Consider the following 23,205-nt stretch of genomic DNA (forward strand, 5'->3'; position numbering starts at 1 on the left):
CAAATTAAGCAGTTTTTCCAAAAAGCCTCAAGCTCCATTTCATTTCACCACCCCCCTCCTACAATGCTGATCTAGGGCTGTTCAGCCTCACCTCGAGAGGGGCCCTCATCTCGTCTGTCCCTGTCTGCAGGGAGGGCTCCGAGCAGAGCCAGGCTCTGCTCTGGGGGTCCAGCAATGGCACCAGAGGAACAGGCAGGGACTGATCCTAAGAAGTTCCTGCGCAAAGGAGCCAGAACTTCTTCCCAGAGCAGTGCCCCAGGCCCGAACAGATTTCTCAGATAAGACTGTCCTCACAGGGGATATTCCGGAGTCCTCTGGATACAATCCTATGCCCTGTGCTCTGGGATGGCCCTGCTAGAGCAGGGGTTGAGAGCCCCTGAGGGCCCTCCCAGCCTGACCCCATCCCGTTATTCCGTGATCCGCGGCAAGCCATGAGGGGCGTGGTGCTGTCTTGTGAGCACAAAGACCACTCAACAAATGGCACTGCAGGTGTGTCGTATTTGCGTAGTGTAGTACAATACTATATGTGGAGCCGTTAATAAATATTTAATGTTCACTCACAGTAACACTCGGGCTTTAACAGTGGCAGGCAGGTGTGGTGGTGACTGCCGAGGTCGGACACTCTCGTTCCCACACGGGCACCAGCCCTTCACCTCACCAAAGTCCTGCCAGTGTCACTGGCACGACACAGTGCCGCCGGCCCTTCGGGAACACTGATGTGCAAGCGGTGTGACCGCGGAAGGCTCGGGCTGTGACGGGACAAGCCCCCTCCGGCCCGGCCCCGCGTGGCACTGCCATCACCCCACCCAGCGGGCGCCATGTGCGCATGCGCTGAAACGAGACAACCCCCCCCCATGGCGATGAGGCCACGCTCAAGATGGCGGCAGGATCACGCTCAACATGGCAGCAGAGCCACTCTCAAGATGGCGCCCGACTGGAGGACACAAAATGGCGCCGCGCGGGACCTTCTTGCTTTAGAAAGTGCCTGTTCTCCTACCTGAGGCTGCCCTCGCCTCTGCGTTTGCAGCGCGATCTCAAGCGGCGCTTTCTAGCCTGGGGACATTGGTGCTGGGGCTGGCAGTGCCGGAAGTGGGAGGACGGCGTCAGGCAGTGACGGGGCAGCCTCTGTCGCGGTCGCGGCGCGCCGCACAGTCGCGAGGGCCCCTGACGTAGCGCGGCGCCATGGCGGCTGTGGGGGCGCGGCCGCGGGCCCGGGCCTGGCTCTGAGGGGGCTCCCTCCGCCTCCGCCGCCTCCTCGCGCTCCCGCCGCCTCCCTGCTCCCCGCTCCGCCCGCCCCGGCCCGCTCCGTCCCTGCTGCCGCGGAGATGGCGTCGGGGCTGCGCGCCACCGGGTTCCCCCCTTGGAAGCGGCACATCGCGGAGGAGCTGCGGCGGCGGGACCGGCTGCAGCGCCAGGCTTTCGAGGAGATCATCGCCCAATGTAAGTGGGGCCCGGCGGGGGCGCGGCCGAAGTAGCGCTTCTCTTCTCCCTCACTGATGCCCATGAGTATTTGCAGGGAGACTCTGCTCAATGGGGAGGGTGTGGAGTCTTCCTCTCTGGAGGTATTCCAGAACTAGATTTTATCCGATGCCATGTGCTATGGGATAACACTGCTTGAGCAGGGAGCTGGGACCTGGTGACCCCCTGTGCTCCCTTCTAGCCCGAATCATTCTGAGATTCTTCCTCTTCTTCGAAATTGGGAAAGCCGTGGTGGCACAAGGTCCCCGAGCCGTTTTCTTGAGACTGTTTGGAACATGTCTGTAATGACAGGAAAGCTGTAATTTGTGCTTTATGGGGGAAAATACGTAGTTGTTTCAGTTCTCTCAGAGTCTGCAGCGCTTTGTGCTCTGGACAGTGATTGAATGTCTGAATTGTCTGCACAATTCCCGCCCAGTTGCTTGTGGAACCGAGAACAATGGTGCTATTGACCCTGCTCATGGTCTTTTGTAAAATTTGGAGCTATCCAGGGGCCAGCACTCTCTGTTCAGGGCTTTCCTGCCCGCTCCTCTCCTGCCTCTGGATGGAAGGGGGGGTCCCACACACTGTGGGGGAAAGCAGACGGCAGAGCTTGGTTTGGCCTCTCTGCCAGGCCTGTTCTCCTGGTTGCCGTCCTTTGGGGAGCTGTGAAGAGTAAACTTTGAACTCCTCTCTGTTTTAGGTGAAGATAGCAATGTACCTGAGCGCTTGCTCTCTCTTTCTCTATTAAGCTTTCATAAGACCAGTCCCACACAGGATCTGGATTAATGAGGAGTCCCTGGGGTTGTAGGTGGATGGTGCCTTAACCTGTTTAGATCAAAGAGGAGGAAGAACACGCTGATGTGGTGGAGGCTCATGTAGCATTTGGCTGTGTCAGAGTAATTAAAGGGTCTAAATCACAGCTAGTGGTCTAGGCAGGAGAAGATGGGAATCTGGATTTGGTTTCTGGTTGTCTTAAGTGCACTTTTTGCTCCTGCAGATAACAAGCTGCTGGAGAAGTCAGACCTCCATGCAGTGCTGGCTGATAAGCTTCAAGCAGAAAAATATGACATACAGAGCAGACATGAGATCAGGTATGTAACACTCCTTTTTTGTCAGCAGCTGTCTGTTGTACACCTTGTAACCTAAACCACTGTTTGATGCCTCACACAAACAGCTCCTGGATCTGTACAGTGATTTGGCACACAACAAACTGAAATTCTGTTGGACTAAATATAACTTAGAGCTGTGATAAAGTTACAGTATGTTTAAAGTATGCAGCACGGAAAGATCTGGCCAGGTTTGGGAAGGAAGCTGATTTAACATAAACTCATGGAACAGAAGTGGACCGCAATGAGCTGGTGCTCCTGGTCTGTTGGCCTTGTAGCATTTAGAGTGTTTGCCTGCTCTTTCTGATGAGTATGGGATGGTTTAATGACTTAGATTTTTTCATTCTGTATCATCACATGAAAGGAGAGAACAGAAATAAACCATGATTGTGAAGTGTGAGTCCTGAGTAAGCACCAGCTGCCGAAAGGAAGGGGTTTTGTGCCTGCTCTTTAATAGGTTTTCTTGGGAAGCAAGCTGGGAGCCAGCACTCGTGCTGAAGGCTGGGGTTATGCTGCTTGTTCTGCTGATGTTTGACTGCATAGCAAGCCCATGTGCCAGAAGTGTCCCTTGGACAGCCTGTCTGTTCCACAGGTGAAGGCTGGCCAGCTCTGCCTTCATTGTACCTGAAGAGAAGGCAGGGCTGAAGAGCTCAGAATTCCTACTTCTGTAAGAATTGCTTCCTCTGTTGAGGTTCTTTTTGCTCTTGTCCTGAAACCAGAACCTCTCTACAGCAGGGAACTGTGGGAGCCTGTCCAGTTGGGATACAAAAGAAATCAATATAGCAGAGAAGGAAGAACTGCTGGGTTTACGGGAATTGCAGGCAAAACTCCAGCAGGCTGGAGGTAACACCCATGTGAAAGTTTTCAAAAGCTTTCTGATGGCTATCGTTGTCTTGAACCATTTCAGGTTACGGGAATCGTGCTGTGGCTAAATGCCAGGTCTAAGAGATGAGGCTGGACTGAATGTGGATGGGAAGAAAGGCACAGAAGCAGCATCTGAAAGTGAATACTCAGCTGAACTCTGATGCTGTGCTCAATATATGACAGGTTTTTGAAACAGAATCACTTTTCTAATCCTAGATAGCCGAGGAAGTGTTTTTACTTCCCTCAAAGCCAAGGAGTAGTATCTAGTGCTGGCTGTAGGGGTATGCATGGCTGGAGCTATAGCATGTGTTGGATATTGCCACAGGACTTGGCTTCCTGTCTGTCTGCACACATTTTTTTGGAAATGCAGTAGTGCAGCATTAGTTCAGTGAAGGGTTGGTTGACTGTTTTTTGAGAAGAGCATTAGGTTACTGATAACACTGTGAGGCATTTGAATGGATTATCTGTTTCCCCTGGACTGTTACAACACAAAATGACTGCAGAAAGAGATGCAATTACCTTGTTCTGTTTGTCTGGTATAATAGTGTTGAAGTTAAAATTATGATTTTTAAAAAAGCTGTGATTCAAAATATAGCTGATAATATGCTCAGAGTCTGTGTGTGTTTATGCTTTTAAAAAAAGCTTGGTTTTCTCTGTTCCTGTCTCTGTGCTTTCAGAGACATGAGTGATAGTTGTTACACTCTATAGTTTGGGGCGGAGGGCGATACAAATGTTCTGATGTGTCAAAATTGAAGATTCTCACAGTAATAGTGTTGAAAAACACAATTAGTAACCACTTCAAAACTTACGCACTTAAAAAGAGTATAGTCAGGCCAATGGAGAAGTGACTTGTCACACCTGGGACTGGAAACCCAAGAGCTTGGAATACTCCCTTGGTTTCCTGGCTTTTAGTTCTGTACCCTCTCCAGACATCTTGCATCTTCAAGGTCCACCAGCTCCCTCCAGAACAAATCAGGGTGGTAAAATATTAGTAATTGTTCCAGAAGTTAGAGAGTGTACTGCTAAGACTCAGTCATCCTCATGCAAATTTAAACAAAGGCTAATTATCTTCCATTGGAGTTTGAATTCTGGTTTAGAAGTGTACAAAGAGTGAATGTAGTCCTCAGGAGATGTAATGTTCCAGTACTGTGTGATGGCCTTTTGGGTGGTAAAAAGCATGTGGTGTGGAAGCCAGCTGTGCCTTGGTTTGTTATGAACCACCTGTGTCCCTGGTGTACAAAGCATCCAAGAGAGGCAATGTCTGGACCCTGGCAAAGGCACAGAAACAACTGGATTCCAGTTTGGGACATCTCTTCCTCTTCTCTGTCCAATTGCAGCCCAGGACATGATAGCACATGGAACGATGCTCAGCTGCAGGAACTGGCCCAGCTGAAGATAAAGCACCAAGAGGAGCTGACTGAGCTGCACAAGAAACGTGGGGAGGTTGGAAAGTCCTCTTATGTTCTCTGTGGTCCATATGTGGCATTTTGGGAACCTGACCATGATTTTACCAGGCTCATTAATCATCATTTTTTCCTCCTTCCATCTAGAGCCTTTTTAAGCTTCCCCATTTTTTGATGATTAAAGTCAACCAGAGATGGGCTGGTCTGTAATTCTGTCACAGGAAATGAGAGCTTACATTGTCAGCATAGCATGATTTTTAAGTGCTGCATTTTCTGATTCATTAATAGGCATTTAGTTGTATTAGAGGAGGAATGAACTGATCTGGGCCACAAAGCTGTATATGACTACTAGTAACTTGAAAAAACTTAGAATGAGTGGGGCATAGGGGGCTGTGTGTGGTTTCAGTGGTCTCACTTTGCAGCACCACGTCTGTGTCAATGGACAAAGTAAACAAGCACCAGCCAAGGTTGAAAGAGCCATGGTGCTAGGCTGGAAAGGGAGTGCTTGCTCAGAGCCCAGGAGTTCTGTAACAATGACACTTAGGTCTGGAAGAGAGGAAAAGCCATGGGGTCTTGGATTTATGATTTGGGTTTGGTTTTTTTTCCCAGGAGATAGGGAATTTCAGTAGCAGAATTGGGTTTTTAAAAGCATAGCAGTGCGCTGAATGAGTCTGGAAGCTGAATGGGACTGCACACTTTCATAAGGAAAAGGTGTGAATGGCCTGGAAAATGCTATCACCTCCTTTGATCACATCCCACTGGAGGTGGGGAGATGCTCCAGTGTCAGCAATTCGGAGCTTTCCAAAGAGGAGAATGTTTTCTATAGAAGGTGTGCACCAAGTGCTTAGGGCACAGAATACTTTATTTGCTCCCAACCTGATGTCCTAAAACCACTTACACAGGCAGGTCCTTTTCCTGAAAATCAGTCTTCCTTCTTCCTGGGCAGCTGAGGCTGTGCTGCTGGGTAAGCTATGAGCTAGCAGCTGATGCTCGGCAGCACTGGCCTCTGCCTCTCTGTTCCCTGTGCTTTGCAGGCACTCCACCGGCAACATTCTCTGTGAGAAAACTCTTGGTGGCTACCTGTGTTCACAGTGTGAGCTGTGTGTCTCCTTAAATGGCTGTCCTGGCCATAACAGGGCGATTTGTTTTTCGTTTGTCACTACGCATTTGTTGTTTACTTACTTGACAATTTTTAGTTTCTGTATTGATTTTTCCACTACTAAAATTTCTTCCTAATATACTTTCTGTTTGATCTGACTATTAATGAAATTTTATGGGGGAACAGAGTGAGACATCAAAGGACAGCAGCTTTTTGACAATTTATTTTTGAAAGTGGATTCTCTGATTTAATGACCTGTGTACCAGATCGGCATAGAAAGCTGGGGTAAAAAAGACCTGAAATGTGTGATCCATGCTTTTAATGCTAGGTTAGTCTGTGCTTGCACTGAAGGCTGCTCAGTGTGTTATCCACTGACACCCCTGCAGTTTGTAATGCATTTTTTCCCCTCTCCCCAGCTCGCCCAGTCTGTAATTGATTTGAACAACCAAATGCAGCAGAAGGACAAAGAGATGCAGATGAACGAAGCCAAGTGAGTAAGAACTGTTTTGTCTGTGACCAGACTTCTGATGGAGTTGTTTATTGGAGTTATAATATTCTCTAGGAGTCTTAGCCCAGGGCTAAAAATGCTTTTGTGAGGCATTGTGCAAACATGACAAGGAAGATGGCACAGGTCCCAAAGGAAGTCCTCATGGTTTTGTATGTTTTGTTGCCATTCCAGGATTGCAGAGTATTTGCAAAGGATTTCTGAACTGGAAACAGAGTGCCAGGAATTGCGTAGCAAACTGCAAGATCTTGAGCGGGCTAATCAGACACTGAAAGATGAATATGATGCTCTCCAGATCACCTTCAATGCCTTGGAGGAGAAACTAAGGAAAACTACTGAAGACAACCAGGAGCTGGTCTCACGTTGGATGGCAGAGAAAGCACAAGAAGCCAATCGTTTGAATGCAGAAAATGAGAAGGATTCAAGGTGAGATCCATGACCTCTGCTTGATAAAACGGATACATTTTTCAGTTATGAGTGCATAGGATAAAACCAGATTTAGTTTTGACCTCTGAGGTCTCTGTTCTTACACAACACGGTGAGAGTCCAGAATGTTCTTTTTCCAGCCAACATAGACTGACACTTTGTGAAATCATTCCTGTCTTTTAAATTAATAAAACATCATCTTTTGTTTCTTCAGCAACATTTAGCTGTGTGCTGAAGATCATAAATCAGATAGAAACTGTGGAGTTTTGCTGGTATTAGATTTGGACTTCTCTTGTTCATATTGCATCTAATGCTGGTCCTAGTTTTATGCTTTTCTGACTTGACTGAGTTCAGTGTTTTTTGGATTCCTCTAGATTGAGCATCTGCCATAAGACTGAGCTGTGTAAAACTTACTGCAATAGTAGTTTGTGTGGCTTTTTTTCCTTGAGAAATAATTTTTGTTCTGAATTGTTTCATCTTACTTGCAAGCAAATGATACTGGAGACTGACCTATATTACAGTAGCTGGAAGTTTTGTATTAACTTCACTAACATAATCATTATTTCGGCAAGTTCTTGTCCTCCAAGCTAATGCATATTCGTATGGATCATAAAGGGCCATAGGTTCACTTTGCTTCATTGCCTCACTTGAGTGATCTCGTCCTTTGCTACTCACAGCAAGAAAACTGCCTCTCCTGCTCGGAGCATCTTGAAAATCAGGAAAAAATTAGAGCAGGGGACTGATTTTTAAATTATTTTTTAATCTTATGAAGCCAATCAAAACCGTGCAGGGTTGCCTTTGGAATGGGATTAAGGAAATGTTGTTTTTCTTTTTTAATAACCTTGAGTTCTCTTTCTTAGGAGACGCCAGGCCAGGCTGCAGAAGGAGCTGGCAGAAGCTGCCAAAGAGCCCTTGCCTGTTGAACCGTAAGCAGTCTTGATTTATATTTTCTTATATGAAAGGATCTCTTTCATCAGTTTGTGCCTCAGGTTTATGCAGATGCATGATAAATGGATCCTGAGTTGGGTGATGCAGAGGAGTGTTTGAACTTCTCATGTAAAGTCAGAAATGTGCAGTAAGTCTCCCTACCTGAACTTACAGAAGAAGGAGCTCTTTTAGTACTGAAAATAGATGCTTGGACTGAAAGTCCCACGAAGGGTTCATATGGTCAAGAGATGTTGTTATAAAGCATGTTTTAATGCTGAGATATCTGCCTTTGATCTTTAAGACAGTTTTTCATGAAATAGTGAAGTCATGAAACAATTACCCTGGAGGTGCCTGGATTTTAAAATGTTAGACTAGAAACGTGCTCAAGGATTTCCTGTAGGAACAGGTACTGAGTGGTTTAACCTGGGTGAAAATACGTGGCTTCCATACTGGCAGGGATTTATTGTCTAAGGGAAAAGCAGTGGAGTATTTTACCTGGTAAGCTGAAGAGAAATCCCTTGTTCTTGCCCTGCTGTATCTGCTCTGGGTAGTGTTGGATCAGGTGGCTGCAATGGGCAGTGGGAGCTCTGGGTGCTCTGAGCTGGGCTGATCAGGGTGGTTGTGTTTGCCCGATCCAGAACAGCTACATCTGATGCTGTGTTCCTGGGCCCTGCTGAGTGGTGCCACAGCAGCCTGCAGGCTTTATCTAGAGATCTTTTCGCTTTATGTTCACATCACAGAGTCACATTGAGTGCTATGCTGGAAGCCCTTGTGGGGGACAAGCACTGCATCCCTCTGGAAGAGGGTCTGTGCAAAGGGCTGGGAGAGGGAGGAAGGGCATGTGGAAAGGGAGTATGAGACACCCTATGGCATAATGACTTCTGTATACTACTCTAACTCTGCTTCAGAGGTGGCTTTGATTTCTTCTTCATGACTTTCTAGCTTGAGAGGGTTCATGCTGTGTAAATGTGCTGCTTACTGAAGGGAAAAACTGCACCACTTCAGGGTGTGTGCCCTGGTGTTTATATTTACTTAAAAATACGTTGTTAACGTGGAAAGTTCTGCCATACATAGTTTTAATAGCAGAAATATTAGATTTTTAAGAATAAGTATTGGCAGAACTTGATAATGTTTTATTGAAACACCAACCTGATACAGGCAATCAGTGAATATATTTTATGTAGTCTTTTCATGTATACTCTTCTCCAAATCTTAGAATTGAAAGTGCAGCTATATTCTGAAATGAGAGATTACAAATGGTTTCGTCCTTTTTAAATGCTTTTGCAGCTGAGTGTTATCTGATGGTACAAATTGGTTATTTAAATGCTGAATTTAAACTTCTCTTCAGTCAAATGGCATTAGTTAGTAAAGTGTGTTTAAAAATAGTTTGTCCTGCAAAATCAGCAGTGGAGGAAAAATCATCATTGAAGGAAAAAATACTGGGCTGTCAGAGCCCATGGTGACTAATGGGGGAAAACCTTCAGCATTAGCTGACTCATTTATCTGGATTAATTTATTGTACATAGGTTGGAACCTCACACTTACATTCAGTTCACCACCAACACTTTAATGAGCGAGCAAAAACAGCTCTCACACTTAATGGTGCAGCACCTGAAGTACAACAGTGTAGAAAGTTTAAGGGTATCTTTGGTGCAGGTGAAGCAGGAAAATTCAGTCCACTTCTTGTGCTTTTTTTAACACTTGCTTGTTTTAAAACAGCAAAAAAGGTGCTGATGTCATCTATACTTGGGGTTGCTACAGCTCCATAAACCTGGGGTGCACTGGGCATGGACACTGATAGGCCCTGGAACAGTGCCATCCTGTCAGTTCATGTCAGTTCAGTGGCAGATTGAAAAGGAGGTGTTTTCTCTCACTTCAGCAGGGATGATGATATAGAAGTGCTTGCAGATGAAACCTCTGACACAGCTGAAGAAACCTCTCCAGTGCGAGCTGTCAGCCGGACGTCCAGGTTTGTGACCAAAAGATTCTTGTGGCATGTCACTGAGGAAGAACAAAGGGCACAGGTAGAGCTAGAAAAATGTTGGGAATGTAACTTGGGTTTCTAGTTCCTTTCGGTGGAACACAGTTCAGTGCTTCTGCCAGAGCAGTAGGAAACTCATGTGCTGTGTTCTCTGTTGCCATGCTTTAGATGTGCTGGTTTTCCTTTGCTGTTTTAACTAAATTACCCTAGTGCCTGAAAAATCTTTGTTTAATCTTTAAAACAAATGTTCAAAAACTATATAGTTAATAACATGGGTATTGCAATGCCTGTTGTTTTATTCCTCCATTACTCCACAAGATGTCAATGTGTCTTTGCAAATAGTTGGGTTTATCTGAAACACTGAAAATAATCTTCCCCTAGATTATATGCATCTTATTCTTTCTCTAAAATAGCAATGAGTGGAAAGTAAGAGGTAGTTACATGAGATCATGAATTAATTGGATTGAAACTTCAGACTTGGCACACTGTTCTATCTAAACCCAGCAAGTCACAGGGTGAGGTTGAGGGATGCTGAAGAAACTTCACCCATAAAATGTGTTCAGAGTTGTAGTTACTGATGACTTTTGCACTGCTGCCTGCCTTGGTGTTCTGTCTCTGGGCTGGGTGTGAGGGGAGGGAGTCTTTCCAGAGACATGTTGATATGAAATGTGTTTGTATTGATCTTTATGTGGAGAAGCTATTCACAAGGTTTAAACCTGTCCTCCCCTCCTTCAGTAAGCGACTCTCCCAGCCAGCTGGAGGCCTTCTGGACTCTATCAGTAATATCTTTGGGTAGGTTAGAACACTTTCACCTCCTTGTTTTGTTTATTGATTTCAATGTACACCAGAATCTTGGTGATGCAGGGAATGCGAACAAATATTTTCAGCCTTCCTTCTAGCTTCTGCCTTTTTTTTTTTCTTTTTTGTTCTCCTCAACTTCCTGTTTCTTCCATCTTGCCGTGTGCTGACCTCTGACCTTTCCCTCCAGTCTGTCTGAGTCTCCCCTTTTGGGACATCAGTCTTCTGATACTGCCAGGTGAAAACATTATCCACTCTTAGTCCAGCATGTGATTGTATTCCATTGAAATAACATGGAACCCAGCTGCATTGTGCTGATTAGATTCTGCAGTTTATACTCTGGTTAGAAGCTACAGTGACAGAGGCAATGACCCCCTCTTTGTGGAGAGAATACATGGGGTTTGCTCTTACTTTCCACTGCACTTTGCTCATTTAGTAGGGTTATTTAAAATAAGTCGTTGGTTTAGTATTCAGAGTGGAGCCAGTCCTGAGCTAAGCTCTGCAGTAGGTGGATGTCTTTGCATAAATGGAGCAGCCCAGGGGCTTTGGAACAGAGCATTTTGCTGCCTGGGATGTAGTGCTGAAATGGTGTTGAGTCTTCCTAGACATAATGATGGAGCTGCAGCCAGTCCCATGTTTTCATCCTATTGAAAACATTAAAACACTGCTCCAAAATGAGGTCAATAATCAGTTCAGGTAACTCATGTGGTGAACTCTGTAATATCTAATGCCACAAGTTACTATAGTGTTACATGACATATGTAATTTTTGTAAGATGGGATGAAAAGATGTTAAAAGCACCTTCCCCATTTTTAACTTTCTATACAGAGTAGTTAATTGACAGGTACAGATCAGGATGAACTCAAGATAAACGGTGTTCATTTCTCATTTTAAAATGTTTCTGCTTTGTTTCATCTCAGGAGGCGTTCTCTGTCCTCATTCCCTGCACCCCAGGATAATGCAGAGCCACATCCAGGTGCCAGTAAAGAAGTGAGAGTGCCCACTACTGCCATATGTGTCTTTGTGAGTACAGAAGGAAATCTCTACTCTGCCATTCTTTCTCCTGGTTTTGGAGGAAGAGAGTCCTCTATGTGGGAACTGATATCCTGAGACTCTTCCTATTAGCACTGTCAAACAGGAAGGAATTCTGGTTTGGTAGAAGCATTCATTCTATTTAATTCTTAGCCCAAATGTTTCTCAGAGCCAGTGTGCTCGTTGTCTGTCTTGCCGAGGTCGATGATGAAAAAGAAGTTTTCTGAGGGCACAGGGAAATTCCACCCCATTACCTCCTTGGCTCCCAGCAGTCCCTATTCTATCATGCCATAGTAGGGCTATGATTGAGGAAGCGATTGCTGACAGTTTGGGATTAATTCAGTTCCAGATCTCCACAGTAAAGGGAGTTGTGGCACCAAATGTAATCCAACAAACCTGATGAAGAGGAGCTCATGGTGATGGGGTGTCCTCATTTGCTGTGCATGATCAAAGGTTTTCAACCTGAGACCTCCTTTGTGTTCTTTGGCCTCACAAAGACAAACTTAAGTTTCTGTGAAGGGCATTGTCTTGTGACTGAAAGGATGTTGTCTTGTAATGCAGCTGCTTGTTTGGCCATGCCTCTGGAGCTTTCTTGGGCACTCCAGAGCTGGATGTGGATTTTTCATGGATATTAAATGACTTATTTTCTTCATCCAGAGTATCAGTGTGGCTCATTGCAGCAGAGAAGCATGTGCATTCTTGCCTGCCCCATTGTCATATTCTGTAGTGGAAGTTGTGGATGGAGGGAGTAGCAATATCACTTCATGTGAGAATAGAGTCATGACTGAAATGGCAGCTGGAGCTGGCTTGAATGGGGGGCATCAGGGGAGGAGGTGTTAGGCTTTAGCTCCAGTTTTTTGAGGTGGAGGGTCAAGACATGTCTAGGTCTGGCAGAACATTCCAGGAATTAATGCAAGGGCTCTGTGGCAGAGGTTTGGCAAATACAGGGAGCAGACTAGACTCACCTTTGGAGAGGAAAGTAGGATGTGTAAAAGGTAGACACTTCAGGAATCATTCCCAGGTGTAGCTTCTAGGCAAGGCCTTTTGCCAGTTTTCTTATGAATGGCTCCTCTGCGTTTGCAGAAAGATCAGATTTGAACTGTGATTAGCCTTAAATATGAGCTGGCAGACCACATTCAAGAAACAAGTTTCATAAAAATGCAAGTTTCCAGGAAAAGCTGGTTTTGAAAGAGCAGTTTCTGAAAATATTTAAAAAATAATTAAGATTGTGGTGGTAACACTGTGTGGGTAAGTAGTAAAAAGCTGTGAAATTAATAGAGGAATAAAAAAGGGATGAATCTTAAAATCCTCATAGGTTTTAAAATTCAAGAATTCAGAACATTAAGCTGTGAGAAACAGGGGTGTTGGGAGGGTCAGTGCATCTGGAGAGAGGAGGCACAGCTTAAGCCCAAGTCCTCTCTAAGCAGGTGCTGTCACACTGCATAATCACCATCTTTCCTAGCAGACCTGTTCACCTCAAGGCTGACTTGATTGTTCCATAGTTGCATGAACTGATTGGATTATGTTCCATAGCTGTCTCTAGATGGAGGAATGAAAAGTTACTTTCCTTCTATAGCACATCACCTCTTACTGTTTTTTGTCCTGTCCTTTCCTTATTTTTTTTTCTTGGTGTGACTTTAACAGCCTAAGCTTAGAAAGCATTATAAGGCTTTTGGTAGTTTGTTATCGCTGCTGAGTCCTTGCTGCTGTTTTTCTTGATGTGCCTTTGTTTTTTCTTCAGATAAGAATCAGTCTTTTTTGCTGTCTGTACATCACCAGCCACAGCAGAGTTTCAGTCTGTGGCTTTATTTTCCTATTCACTGCTGAAAGATGCACAGCTGTGGTTCTGTGTAACTTTTAAGTTCTGTAACTTTCTGATCTGTGGGTTATGGGTGTGTGCTAATTCCCTTTTGGGTGGCTGTTCTGTTCCTTCCCCTCCTCAGGATGCACATGATGGGGAGGTGAATGCGGTGCAGTTCAGCCCTGGCTCTCGGTTACTAGCAACAGGAGGCATGGACCGGAGGGTTAAGCTTTGGGAAGTATTGGGAGGTAAACCTTTTTGCTTTGGGGTATGGTGGGATGCTAAATAAACTTGTATTGAGTCACTTTGTGTCAACTTCTGTTCTAATCCGTTGCTCAAGTTTTTATTCATCTTTCTCTGTGCAGATAGATGTGAGCCCAAAGGTTCCCTCTCTGGCAGTAATGCTGGGATTACAAGCATAGAATTTGATAGTGCTGTGAGTATCTGTGCAATATCCACTGTTCATAATTGGGAATAAATTAATGGAATTATCTTATTCTCTGCTATTGTTTCCATTCTAATTGAAAAGTTACCTAAGAAATGAGTTAAAGCATGAAAGTAACTGAAAGTAGTTAAAATTGTGCAAAAGATCTTTATTGGATAAGATGCAGTCTGTAATTTTAATCCTTGCTTTACAATTCACATGATGATATGCAGCTCAGACATTGATTACAGATTTTTGTTTAAGAAATTAGCTTTCTGCTGAAGCTGGCATAACAGCACAGAAGAAGCAAATATACTGAGGCTTTATTTCTGTGACGGTTTTTTTCTGTAAGTGTTTACTGAGGTCTGTGATGAATAGTAAAAGGTCTGATTATCCCAAGACTTGCAGTTCCATGCCCTCTTCTCCCAGCAGTTTCTCCCCAGCCACAGCACAGCAATGGTGTGGCTGGCAGAGTGTTTGCTGACAGTGTGAGATGTGCTCAGGTCGTGATCACCTGGAGTTAGCGGAGACATGACTGGGATCAGCATCCAACAGTCCTGCTTGAAGGAGTTTGGGGTCTTGGATTGGTCTAACTGGATATGTGATCTGACTTTTCTGCTGAGACCTCTTCCACAGCACAAAGCTGATAAAATTTCTGCCATTTGATGATTCTATGTGCTAAATTATGGTACACACCCAAGAGGATCCTTCTTTTGGACACTGTCCAGCTCATTGGAGACTCTTAATGTCTGTTAATCTGTAAATGTGCTGTTAATCTGCAGGAGAAACTAATCCTGAGGTTTGGCAAGTTGCTTGAATACATTTGCAGTGAGAATTGCCTGGGTGAGATGCCAAAGGATTACAAGAATTCAGGAAAGTCTTTTGTGATGAACAGGAGAGAAAGCATAAATTTTGTGGTGGCCATTCTCCATCATGGTTGACTTGTAGGAGCCCTAAGCATAAAGCCATGAACAAGTCGATTTCTCTCTACTCAGGTGGATTTAATTTTTGAAATCTTAGCTTAAAGTGCTGGAATTTTAATGAAAATGGCAAGAATCAGGCTAATTCCACTCTGAGACCTTTCTATGCAGTGGGGTAGATGATGTAGGGCTTTTTTCCTCTGAGAAAAAAAACTCCAAACAAACAAAAAAGAGGAAAACAACGGCACAACAGATGAGGGTGAACTACAATGCATTTTCTCACTGCAGCAGAAGGGAAAGATTAATGTCCTTTTTCTGGTCTGGTTATTGTTATATTGGTATACATTATTCTTGTTATAATCTATAGCCATGATTCTACAAACCCTCTCATTTTGGTAACAAACAGGTGCCATAGCCCTTTGGGAAGGGCTACATTAGCTTTCCATACTGGCATTTGCTACTGTGGTTAGTTTATTTCTTTTCTCCTTTGACAAAATAGCACTACTATGATTTTAATGGTTTGTTGGAAAGATTTCAATTTGGTTTGCATATCGACCAGCAGAAGGAATTTTAAAGGAATCTTGTGTTCACAGGGTTCTTACCTCTTAGCAGCTTCAAATGACTTTGCCAGCAGAATCTGGACAGTTGATGACAATCGATTACGGGTGAGTCTTGTGAGGCAAAGCAGTGCACAGGTTGTTTCTGTCTTGTATTCCCAGTTTTGTCTAGTGGGGACATATCAATTTTGGAAGTTGGGCATTTACAGACACTTAAAATAGTTCTTTTTGTTGAGAGGCTCTTTATCTCTTGAAGGTTTTCACAGCAAGACCTAAAATAATACAGTGTTGATCTCCACACAGCCTTGCAGGAAGCTCCAGTGTGTATTTTCCCAATACAACCTCCCACCAGGAAAACCTTGCCACATAAAGTGTATGTACACTTTTGTGTACATCTCTGGGGACCTTCAAATTCTTCTTAGGATTTATGGAGAGCCACTTCAATGTTTCAGCCTCCCTCAAAGGACAGGCTGCTGAAAAGGCTTGGTGGAAGACAAAGAGGGACTTTTGTTTTAAATCAGGAGCAGCATTGTTGAAAAGGAGCCCTCTGCCTGGCTGTCCAAGGCAGCAAACCTCCATATGGTGGACGTCATCTTCAATGTCTTTTGAAAGGTTCCTCCTTTCCTCCCAAGTATTTTGTACTCATATTCTTCTCTAACACTTGGTTCTGATTTGAAAGTAATCCTTTGATAAACCAAAAGAAGTTTCACAGCTTTCCAAGAGGTTTTTTTGGTTGTAATTTCCTATGTACACTTTTCCTCAACTTTTTATTTTAGTAAGATGCTACTTACTAAATTACAGAAGATGTTTAAATCTTCTCACATTTCAGTGTTGGTTATAACCAACAGATGCACTGTAATTCATTGGGTAGCTCTCAGTGTGGAGATGTCATATCTCAGGAAAATGAAGAGTATCAGTTCTTTTGCACCTTATCCTTGGCTGCAAAACCTACTATTGGATGTGAATTATAGTGAATACAAGTTTAGCAGACACAGATTACTCACTGCAAAAGGTTAGTTACATCTACAGACATTCACACAATCTTCCTGTAATTGTTTGGAGGGCATTCATTGTTTCTGAAATGAAATTGTGCTCTCTGTTTCATGTGTGAGCACTGTGAACTTTTCATGGCTTGCACATAAGCAGGAGGTAATAAAGCTAAAATCACTGTAAAACTCCCTGCCTAAATACAGATACCTGTATGTGATGTCTGTGCAACAAGAGTGGAAGAGAGATGCACAATGGAAGACAGATCCTTCTTGCTGGAGTTTGTGTTCCTTTCTTAAGGAAAGGTGGTCTTTTTGGGATGATATTTTGTGTATCAGATTTGGGGTTTTCTCCCAAGCTTAGCTCCCATTTCTTTCCATTTTTAAGGGCTTTTATTTTGTGTTTCCCCAAGCCCAGATTGCTTTGTGTAATTTGATATTCCACTGAGTATTTTTTAAAAATCTATCTACAAAGATTTCTGTCTTGTTTTTCATAACTCTTACTTTAGTAATTCATTGTCTGTTTTGGATTTAGTATGTAAATGTTGAGCAATTCTAAGTGAATGTGGTTTATATTCTCAGCCCCAGAGAGCCTCCCTCTGCACTTAGAGAAGCTGCTGTAAGGAGTTTTTCTGAAATCCCTGGTTGTCTCAGCTTTCAGGCTTTAAGATGTAATAACAGTTGAGACTCGAAACCCTGTTGTGTCCTTGAGGGAAGCTCCACGTGAGAGCAGAAAGGCACAATTTCCATTTTCAGCACGCTTTAACCCCTTGTCATTGATTTGTCCTGCAAGGCTGTGTTGCAGTTGCCACCTGTCCATGAAATGTAGGTGTACAGAGTGTTGAGGAAGGAGCTGGCAGGTTCCTGAATAACAAGAAACTGCAGCAAAAGGTGACCTGTGTTTCCCAGGTCCAGAATGGACTCTGATAATTAACATTCCTATTCAATGGTGATCTCTGTTTAACTGCAATAAATGTTTTTTTCTGCCAAGCAATGCAGAGGACATGCAAATTACAATTTGAGCAAGTGGAAATACTCAGTTTCACCATCTCAATCTCCTTTCCCCAGCACACCCTGACAGGTCACAGTGGCAAAGTTCTGTCAGCCAAGTTCTTGCTGGACAATGCACGTATTGTTTCGGGAAGTCATGACAGGACCCTCAAGCTCTGGGACCTCCGCAGCAAAGTTTGTAAGGAAGCCTAACTTCTGCCTTTCCTCCATGTTTTGTGCTTCTGCTCAATGTTCCTGGCAGTCTGGTGTCAGATCAATTATTGAATCTTTTTGCCAGTATAAAAATAGAAAAAGCTAGCAGTCATGCCATTTTCTGTTATTCTTTAAGTAACTGAATTCTTTCTGCCTGTTACCTGGAATAAGAAATCCTGTGTGTGCAGGAAGCACTGTTAATGCTATTACACTGAGAGCAGCTGTTTTTGGGAGTGCTCTTTGTTTACCAAGTCTGGGTATGGGTATTTTAGTCTTCCACTAAAAACTTGGAGGCAGGCCAGGTTTTTAACCCTGAGGTGGATGCAAGTGTCTATTGGAAAAAAATTCAACATCTCAAATGAAGGATTTGCTAGGATTCAGGCCTTTCTCTGGGAGAAACACCTTATTTCCTTGGCTTTTCTCCTACTGGGGGCTCTTAAACCTGCTTGCACTGAGAGAGCATTTGAGATTCAAAGTTACCTTGATACCTGAATTGCAAACATAGGTCAAGGAGACAGATTAATGTTGTTTAACAGTAGCAAATTATAGCTGGCTAAATATGAAGTGGAAGTGAAACAGCTGTCATGGGAACATTTAAAGTCCCAGCAAAGGAGATTGAGAAGGGCAGAGAGGTTGAAGACTTAATCAGGATTATTTTAAGACAGTTTGCCCTGTGCCACTCCTTGGGCACTCCTCTGTGTGGCCACTCTATGAGTGGGATAGGGTTTAGGGATTGTTTTCTGTCTCAATTTTCACTAGTTTGGACAATGTGAATTTAAGTGTGTCACCATTGGTTTCTCCTTTTTAGGTATAAAAACAGTGTTTGCAGGATCTAGCTGCAATGACATCGTGTGTACCGAGCAGTGTGTAATGAGTGGACATTTTGATAAGAAAATTCGGTTCTGGGACATCAGGTAAAACTATTGTAGGAGAGCTTATGGTATAGGAGTGGTTATGGGCTTGCTGTCAGGTTAATCTGACGTAGAGAGCTCTGCTTCCTGAGTTTGGCAGCTGGGGAGACTGTTATAAAAGTGGCAAAAGGCCATTAAAGAGACTTGTTAGTACTTTTATGCAGTTTGGTGTTACAGGTTTAGGCTTTGGAGGGATTTTTTGGGGGGTGGGTTTGTTTTGGTTTTTTTTCGTATGCCATTTCTTTAAAGACAGCCTGCTTGCTGGTAAATACTTTTCATTGGTCAGTACTTGCTGTTCTAGAGTGAGGTTATGAGGAAAGTAGTGTCTTAACTGTTTGCTGGAAATGCTATCCACAAGGTGGGATCTAGCTTGGGAAAGAGACAAAATGTAAGAATAAACCAGTAAGTTTTGATGTACTGGTTTGGCTTCTGGACCCTAGTTCACCGCCTTCTGTTTTGTTTTGGGTTTTTTTTTCCTCTTTCTGTCTTTAGGACTGAAAGCATAGTAAAAGAACTGGAGTTGTTTGGAAGAATCACAGCTCTGGACCTGAACCCAGAGCGAACAGAGCTCCTGACCTGTTCCCGTGATGATCTACTCAAGATCATTGATCTGCGGGTCAGTGCTGTCAAGCAGACGTTCAGGTGAGTGCATTCTTCACAGGAGCACTGTGAATTTCAGGACCGTGTATTGTGGGTTGCCCTTAGTGCTGGAGTGGTTTTCAGGACCTCTGCGAAGAGAGCAGTCTCCTCTTTTTTCTTTTTTTTCTACATGGCAGAGTTCTCTAGAATGTCTAGAAACAGCAAAGATCTGCTCTAGTGGATCTTCTCACATTTCTCTTTAAAGAAGGCAGCTTGGCTTAGTCTGTGTTCTAAAGGAAAGAATTTCTTCAGGTGCTGTTGAGAAAAGGGTGTATGAGAAACATGAATTGGGATAAAGGAATGCTGGAGTTTATTCTGAACCATGCAGAAATTCTTAACATTGTCTTTAGTAAGTATCTCTTCTCATAAAGGAGTTAACAGTTATCTGATTCTAACTTTCCAGTGCCCAGGGATTCAAATGTGGCTCTGACTGGACGAGAGTTGTGTTCAGGTAAGGTCAGACATAAACAAGATACTTGATGAACCTTTCCCCAGCTAAACTGAGTGATTCCTGATGCTTGGCTGCACTGGTCCCCAGTTACAGCTGGAAAAACTGGGGCAGAGTTTGTAATTTGTTCAAGATCACCTCTTGGTCAATCCAGAGTATAAAATAAATATTGATCCAATGTCTTGGAAATGCTCTGATTTCAAAGTGCTTTCACCTCTTAGTATTAGCAGGTGATAACACATAACTCCTAAAAGAATATGTAATGCCAAGTTGCTTGCTTGGGAAGTTGTGGGTGGGATGATGTGTGCTGATAATTGCTGACTTGAAAATTGTTCTTTGCTTTCTGCACCTGGTCTGATCTCACAGCCCTGATGGTAACTATGTGGCTGCTGGCTCAGCTGATGGGGCCCTCTACATTTGGAATGTGCTTACTGGGAAATTGGAGAGGACGCTTGCGAAGCATCACAGGTGAGGGAAGTGGGTCATGCAGCCTAGGGTGGGAATCTGGTTTGTGGATCTTGCTGAGCTATCAAAAAGTGGAGTTGTACAGCTTTGCAATTTTTATTGGCATGTGAGAATTATTAATATGCAAAGTCTTAATGCATTCATGGCAGTATTCTTCTAGATTTAATTAGATTAGGTTTGTTGTTGTCTTGTTAAACTGAGATATGATTCTAATAAAGTGCATTCAATACATTTTGAAGAAATTGTACCTCCCTCAGACTTATTAAAAGCCCAAGTCTCTTGAGATGTGAGAAAGTGGGTTTTTTGTTATTGGTAATAAGAGTATTATAGTATTTCATTTTCAGCTTTCTTGTAAACTTACTCTTGCCTTCTCTTTCAGTTCTTCTATCAATGCAGTGACGTGGTCACCAGCGGGTGCCCACGTGGTCAGTGTGGACAAAGGAAACAAGGCTGTGCTGTGGTCTGAGTTTTGACTGATGGAGGGTGCAAGGCTGTGTGTGGTGGTGCTGGTCCGTGGCTGCACAGCATGGAGACCCGAGCCCAGATCCTTCCAGAGTCAGGATACTGACAAGCACATGGGCTTTGCTTTCCAGAGGGAAGTTCTACAGCAATGGAGAAAGGAGAGTCAGAGACTTCTCACGGCCATAACTGCACTGTGGTACTTGGACTCAGAATGGGATTAGCTGTTGTAGATGGAGAATGCTACTTAGTCATGCCTTTACTTGCAGTATCTATGCACCACGTGGAGCTGAAGATACTAGCGGGATTCCTCACCAGACAGCTGTGCCAAATATCCTGTCACACAAATGTATCTACAGCACTTCTGAGGTGGAAACTTTGGAAAGAAGTCATTGTTTATGCTGACTTAAAGCATGTCCTGTCTCCTGTGTTCTATTCTGGTGTCCTAGTTCAGGCATGTGGTGGGAAGATCTTGAAACACATCCTAGGCAGTTTGAAGTGTTGGAACAGTTTTTAAAATGAGTCTCTTATGGCTCTGACAGCTCTGCCTTTGAGTCATCAACTCAGTTTGGATCTATTCTGATCCTGGCACAGGCTCTCCAGCACTGTCATGTGAACTCTGTGTATCAGTTCTTTAGGCAATGGTCTGTTCTTTAGGACTTCTGCACCCTTATATTGAAATGCCCTTCAACAGCTTGGGCGTCACAGAATAGGCGATTTTTTAATCTTTTTATACCACAGGCAGTTTGGTTACTGGGTATGAGAAGAGAGTTAAGCTTGTTGAGGTTGTTGTAGAAGTTGTGCTACAGTGATGAGGAATGTAGTAATCCTGTGACTTCAGTCCTGGAATACAGATGTTTGGTCCCTTTTTCTGTTCATCCGTCCTGTCCTGGCGGCTGTCAGTACACAGGGGAGCAGTGGCATCAAATCCCAAATCCATTGTTTTGGTGCTGGCAATTCCAGGCCACTTGCCCCGTTCTTGAGCACACGTGCAATATTCCCATTTGTGCTGAACCCCTCTGTGGTATGGAGCAGTGTCTTAGCTCTGTCCTGTTCTGGCACTAAACCATGATGTGACTGAGTGTGAGCTACCTGGCATATCTTTACCCAGCCAAACCTTTCCACATCATCTGGGCCTCAAGACAAGCCACCAGCGTTTTATTGCCTTTTTATTTGCACTTTATTTTCTTCTTTCCCGATAGTGTTTTACCATGGAAGTGTGTTCTTTGGAGGGGCTGGGTTGGGGAAGCTGCTCTGACAGGCTCCCTCTAACCCAGCCTTTCTTTCAGACACTTCTGCAGAGGGGAATTAGAGTATATGGGGCAAAGTTTTTATTTATTCAGCTGCCCATAAGAACTTGATTGTAAATAAACCTGTGTTCTGCTTTTAAAACCCCACAATGCTCTGATTTATTTATTTGTTCATCTGTGTGTGAGATCTTGTTTGGAATGAGTGCAGAGGGGGACCTGAAATACCATTTTCCAGGTGAATAGTGAGATTTGGTGTAGAGGGGGAAAAGGAGAATGCTCTTAGCTTGGGGCTATATGTCCTGCAGGTGCAGCCTGGGCTTGCCCTGTCTCAGTCCTGCTTTGAGACTGAAGGAAGTTCTTGCCTCATTGAACAAGTGCCTCTGTCTCTGTCCTTGAAAGGTTGATGTATTGTTGAATGATTTAGATAAACTACTGAACAGAGGAAATCGGGATGTGTATTTCAAACACTGCTGAAAATAGGCGTCTTTTTCTGCTGTGAGACTTTGCTGCCTTGTCAAGTTTTTAATACAGGAATAAGAGTTGCACGTTCCTTTAAAAACACAAAAACCCTGTTGAAGATGTTGCTCTGGTTCCAGCTTCAGAGTAATGAAGTGGAGTCTTCAGCTCTTCAGTGTACAGATTTCATAACTAATAGCCATCACTGGCCACCCTCCTTTTTTCATAAGAAAGTAAGCTTTTATCTAGCTCATGGAAGTGAGAACTGTAGCAAAAATAGAAAGTTGGCATTCTGAACAGTTTCTAAAGATCTTTTTTCTTCTGCCTGTTGCAGTGGCAGATGGTCCTTGCAAAAGCACCTGCCACGAGTCCAGGTGACCTTGGTTACTGCAGGAAAGCAGATCATGAAGTGGCAAGTCAGCATAATGAAAGATTATTGGGAGATTAGCATAATAAAAACTGCAGGGTCTGTTGAGGAGGATCAGAGTGGGTTTAGGATGTTTATAATTTAGACTGCTACACTTAGGGTTTTCTACAGCATGGACACAGATCTTGCCCAAAGGGCTTTATTAGGCCCATTGGTGCTGTTATGAAGCAGGTTAATAATGTTGAAGGATTATGGCTAGCTAGCTAAGTCCTTAAGCATTTTTAGATTGAAATTCCTTAGCACCAAGGTATGTAATAAATTCTTATGAGCAATTTTAGCTTTCCTTTTTTTCTTGTATTTTGATCTATTTCCTCCTTTTCTGCTTCAGCCTGCAGAGGGAAGAAAAGCAAATGAAGGTACCTGCAGTACAGAGGTAGCTGTAGCAGTTTTGCTGCCAGAGGTGGAGCTGCCCTTCAGGTGGATTTGGGGGTGGGTTGGGCATCTTTCTCTGGATTAAGGGTGCACTCAGAACCTGAGCATATGGAGAAGCTGTTTCCAAGATCCCCTGAAGATGTTTGCAATGGTACGTGTACCAACAGGGATGCTCATCCTCTCCTGGAAAATTAATGACCCTGCAGTGGCTGCAGCACAGATTTGTATAAAACCGGCTTCCTCCCTTTTGCTTTTGCGAAGTGTGACTGAGATTCATCTCTGGGGTTT

At 43.8% G+C, this 23,205-nt stretch overlaps 1 protein-coding gene and 2 non-coding genes across 6 annotated transcripts; all 3 read left to right on the plus strand.

Moving 5' to 3' along the window:
* The first annotated feature begins 1,162 nt into the window (after positions 1-1,162).
* ATG16L1 (autophagy related 16 like 1) lies at positions 1,163-21,812 on the plus strand. Of its 4 annotated transcripts, none has more exons than XM_088170676.1 (19): positions 1,163-1,440; positions 2,456-2,549; positions 4,766-4,871; positions 6,347-6,420; positions 6,610-6,861; positions 7,722-7,787; positions 9,668-9,757; positions 10,505-10,561; positions 10,758-10,805; positions 11,488-11,590; positions 13,543-13,648; positions 13,766-13,836; positions 15,338-15,409; positions 17,356-17,476; positions 18,299-18,404; positions 18,894-19,043; positions 19,444-19,491; positions 19,855-19,956; positions 20,333-21,812. In XM_088170676.1, exons 1-19 carry the CDS (start codon positions 1,326-1,328, stop codon positions 20,424-20,426), a joined length of 1,875 nt encoding a protein of 624 aa, XP_088026802.1. In that variant the 5' UTR covers positions 1,163-1,325; the 3' UTR covers positions 20,427-21,812. The 4 variants fall into 4 exon arrangements, with proteins under 4 accessions (XP_088026802.1, XP_014735052.1, XP_088026801.1 ...); XM_088170675.1 differs by having other exon boundaries at positions 1,178-1,440; positions 9,671-9,757; XM_014879566.2 differs by lacking the exon at positions 10,758-10,805 and having other exon boundaries at positions 1,164-1,440.
* LOC148222596 (small Cajal body-specific RNA 6) lies at positions 11,799-12,069 on the plus strand. The gene has a single exon (XR_015805907.1).
* Positions 14,187-14,450, plus strand: LOC148222597 (small Cajal body-specific RNA 6). The gene has a single exon (XR_015805906.1).
* Positions 21,813-23,205: the final 1,393 nt, after the last annotated feature.

This window comes from Sturnus vulgaris, chromosome 10 (genome assembly GCF_052056855.1).
Source record: "Sturnus vulgaris isolate bStuVul1 chromosome 10, bStuVul1.hap1, whole genome shotgun sequence".
Lineage (NCBI taxonomy): Eukaryota > Metazoa > Chordata > Aves > Passeriformes > Sturnidae > Sturnus > Sturnus vulgaris.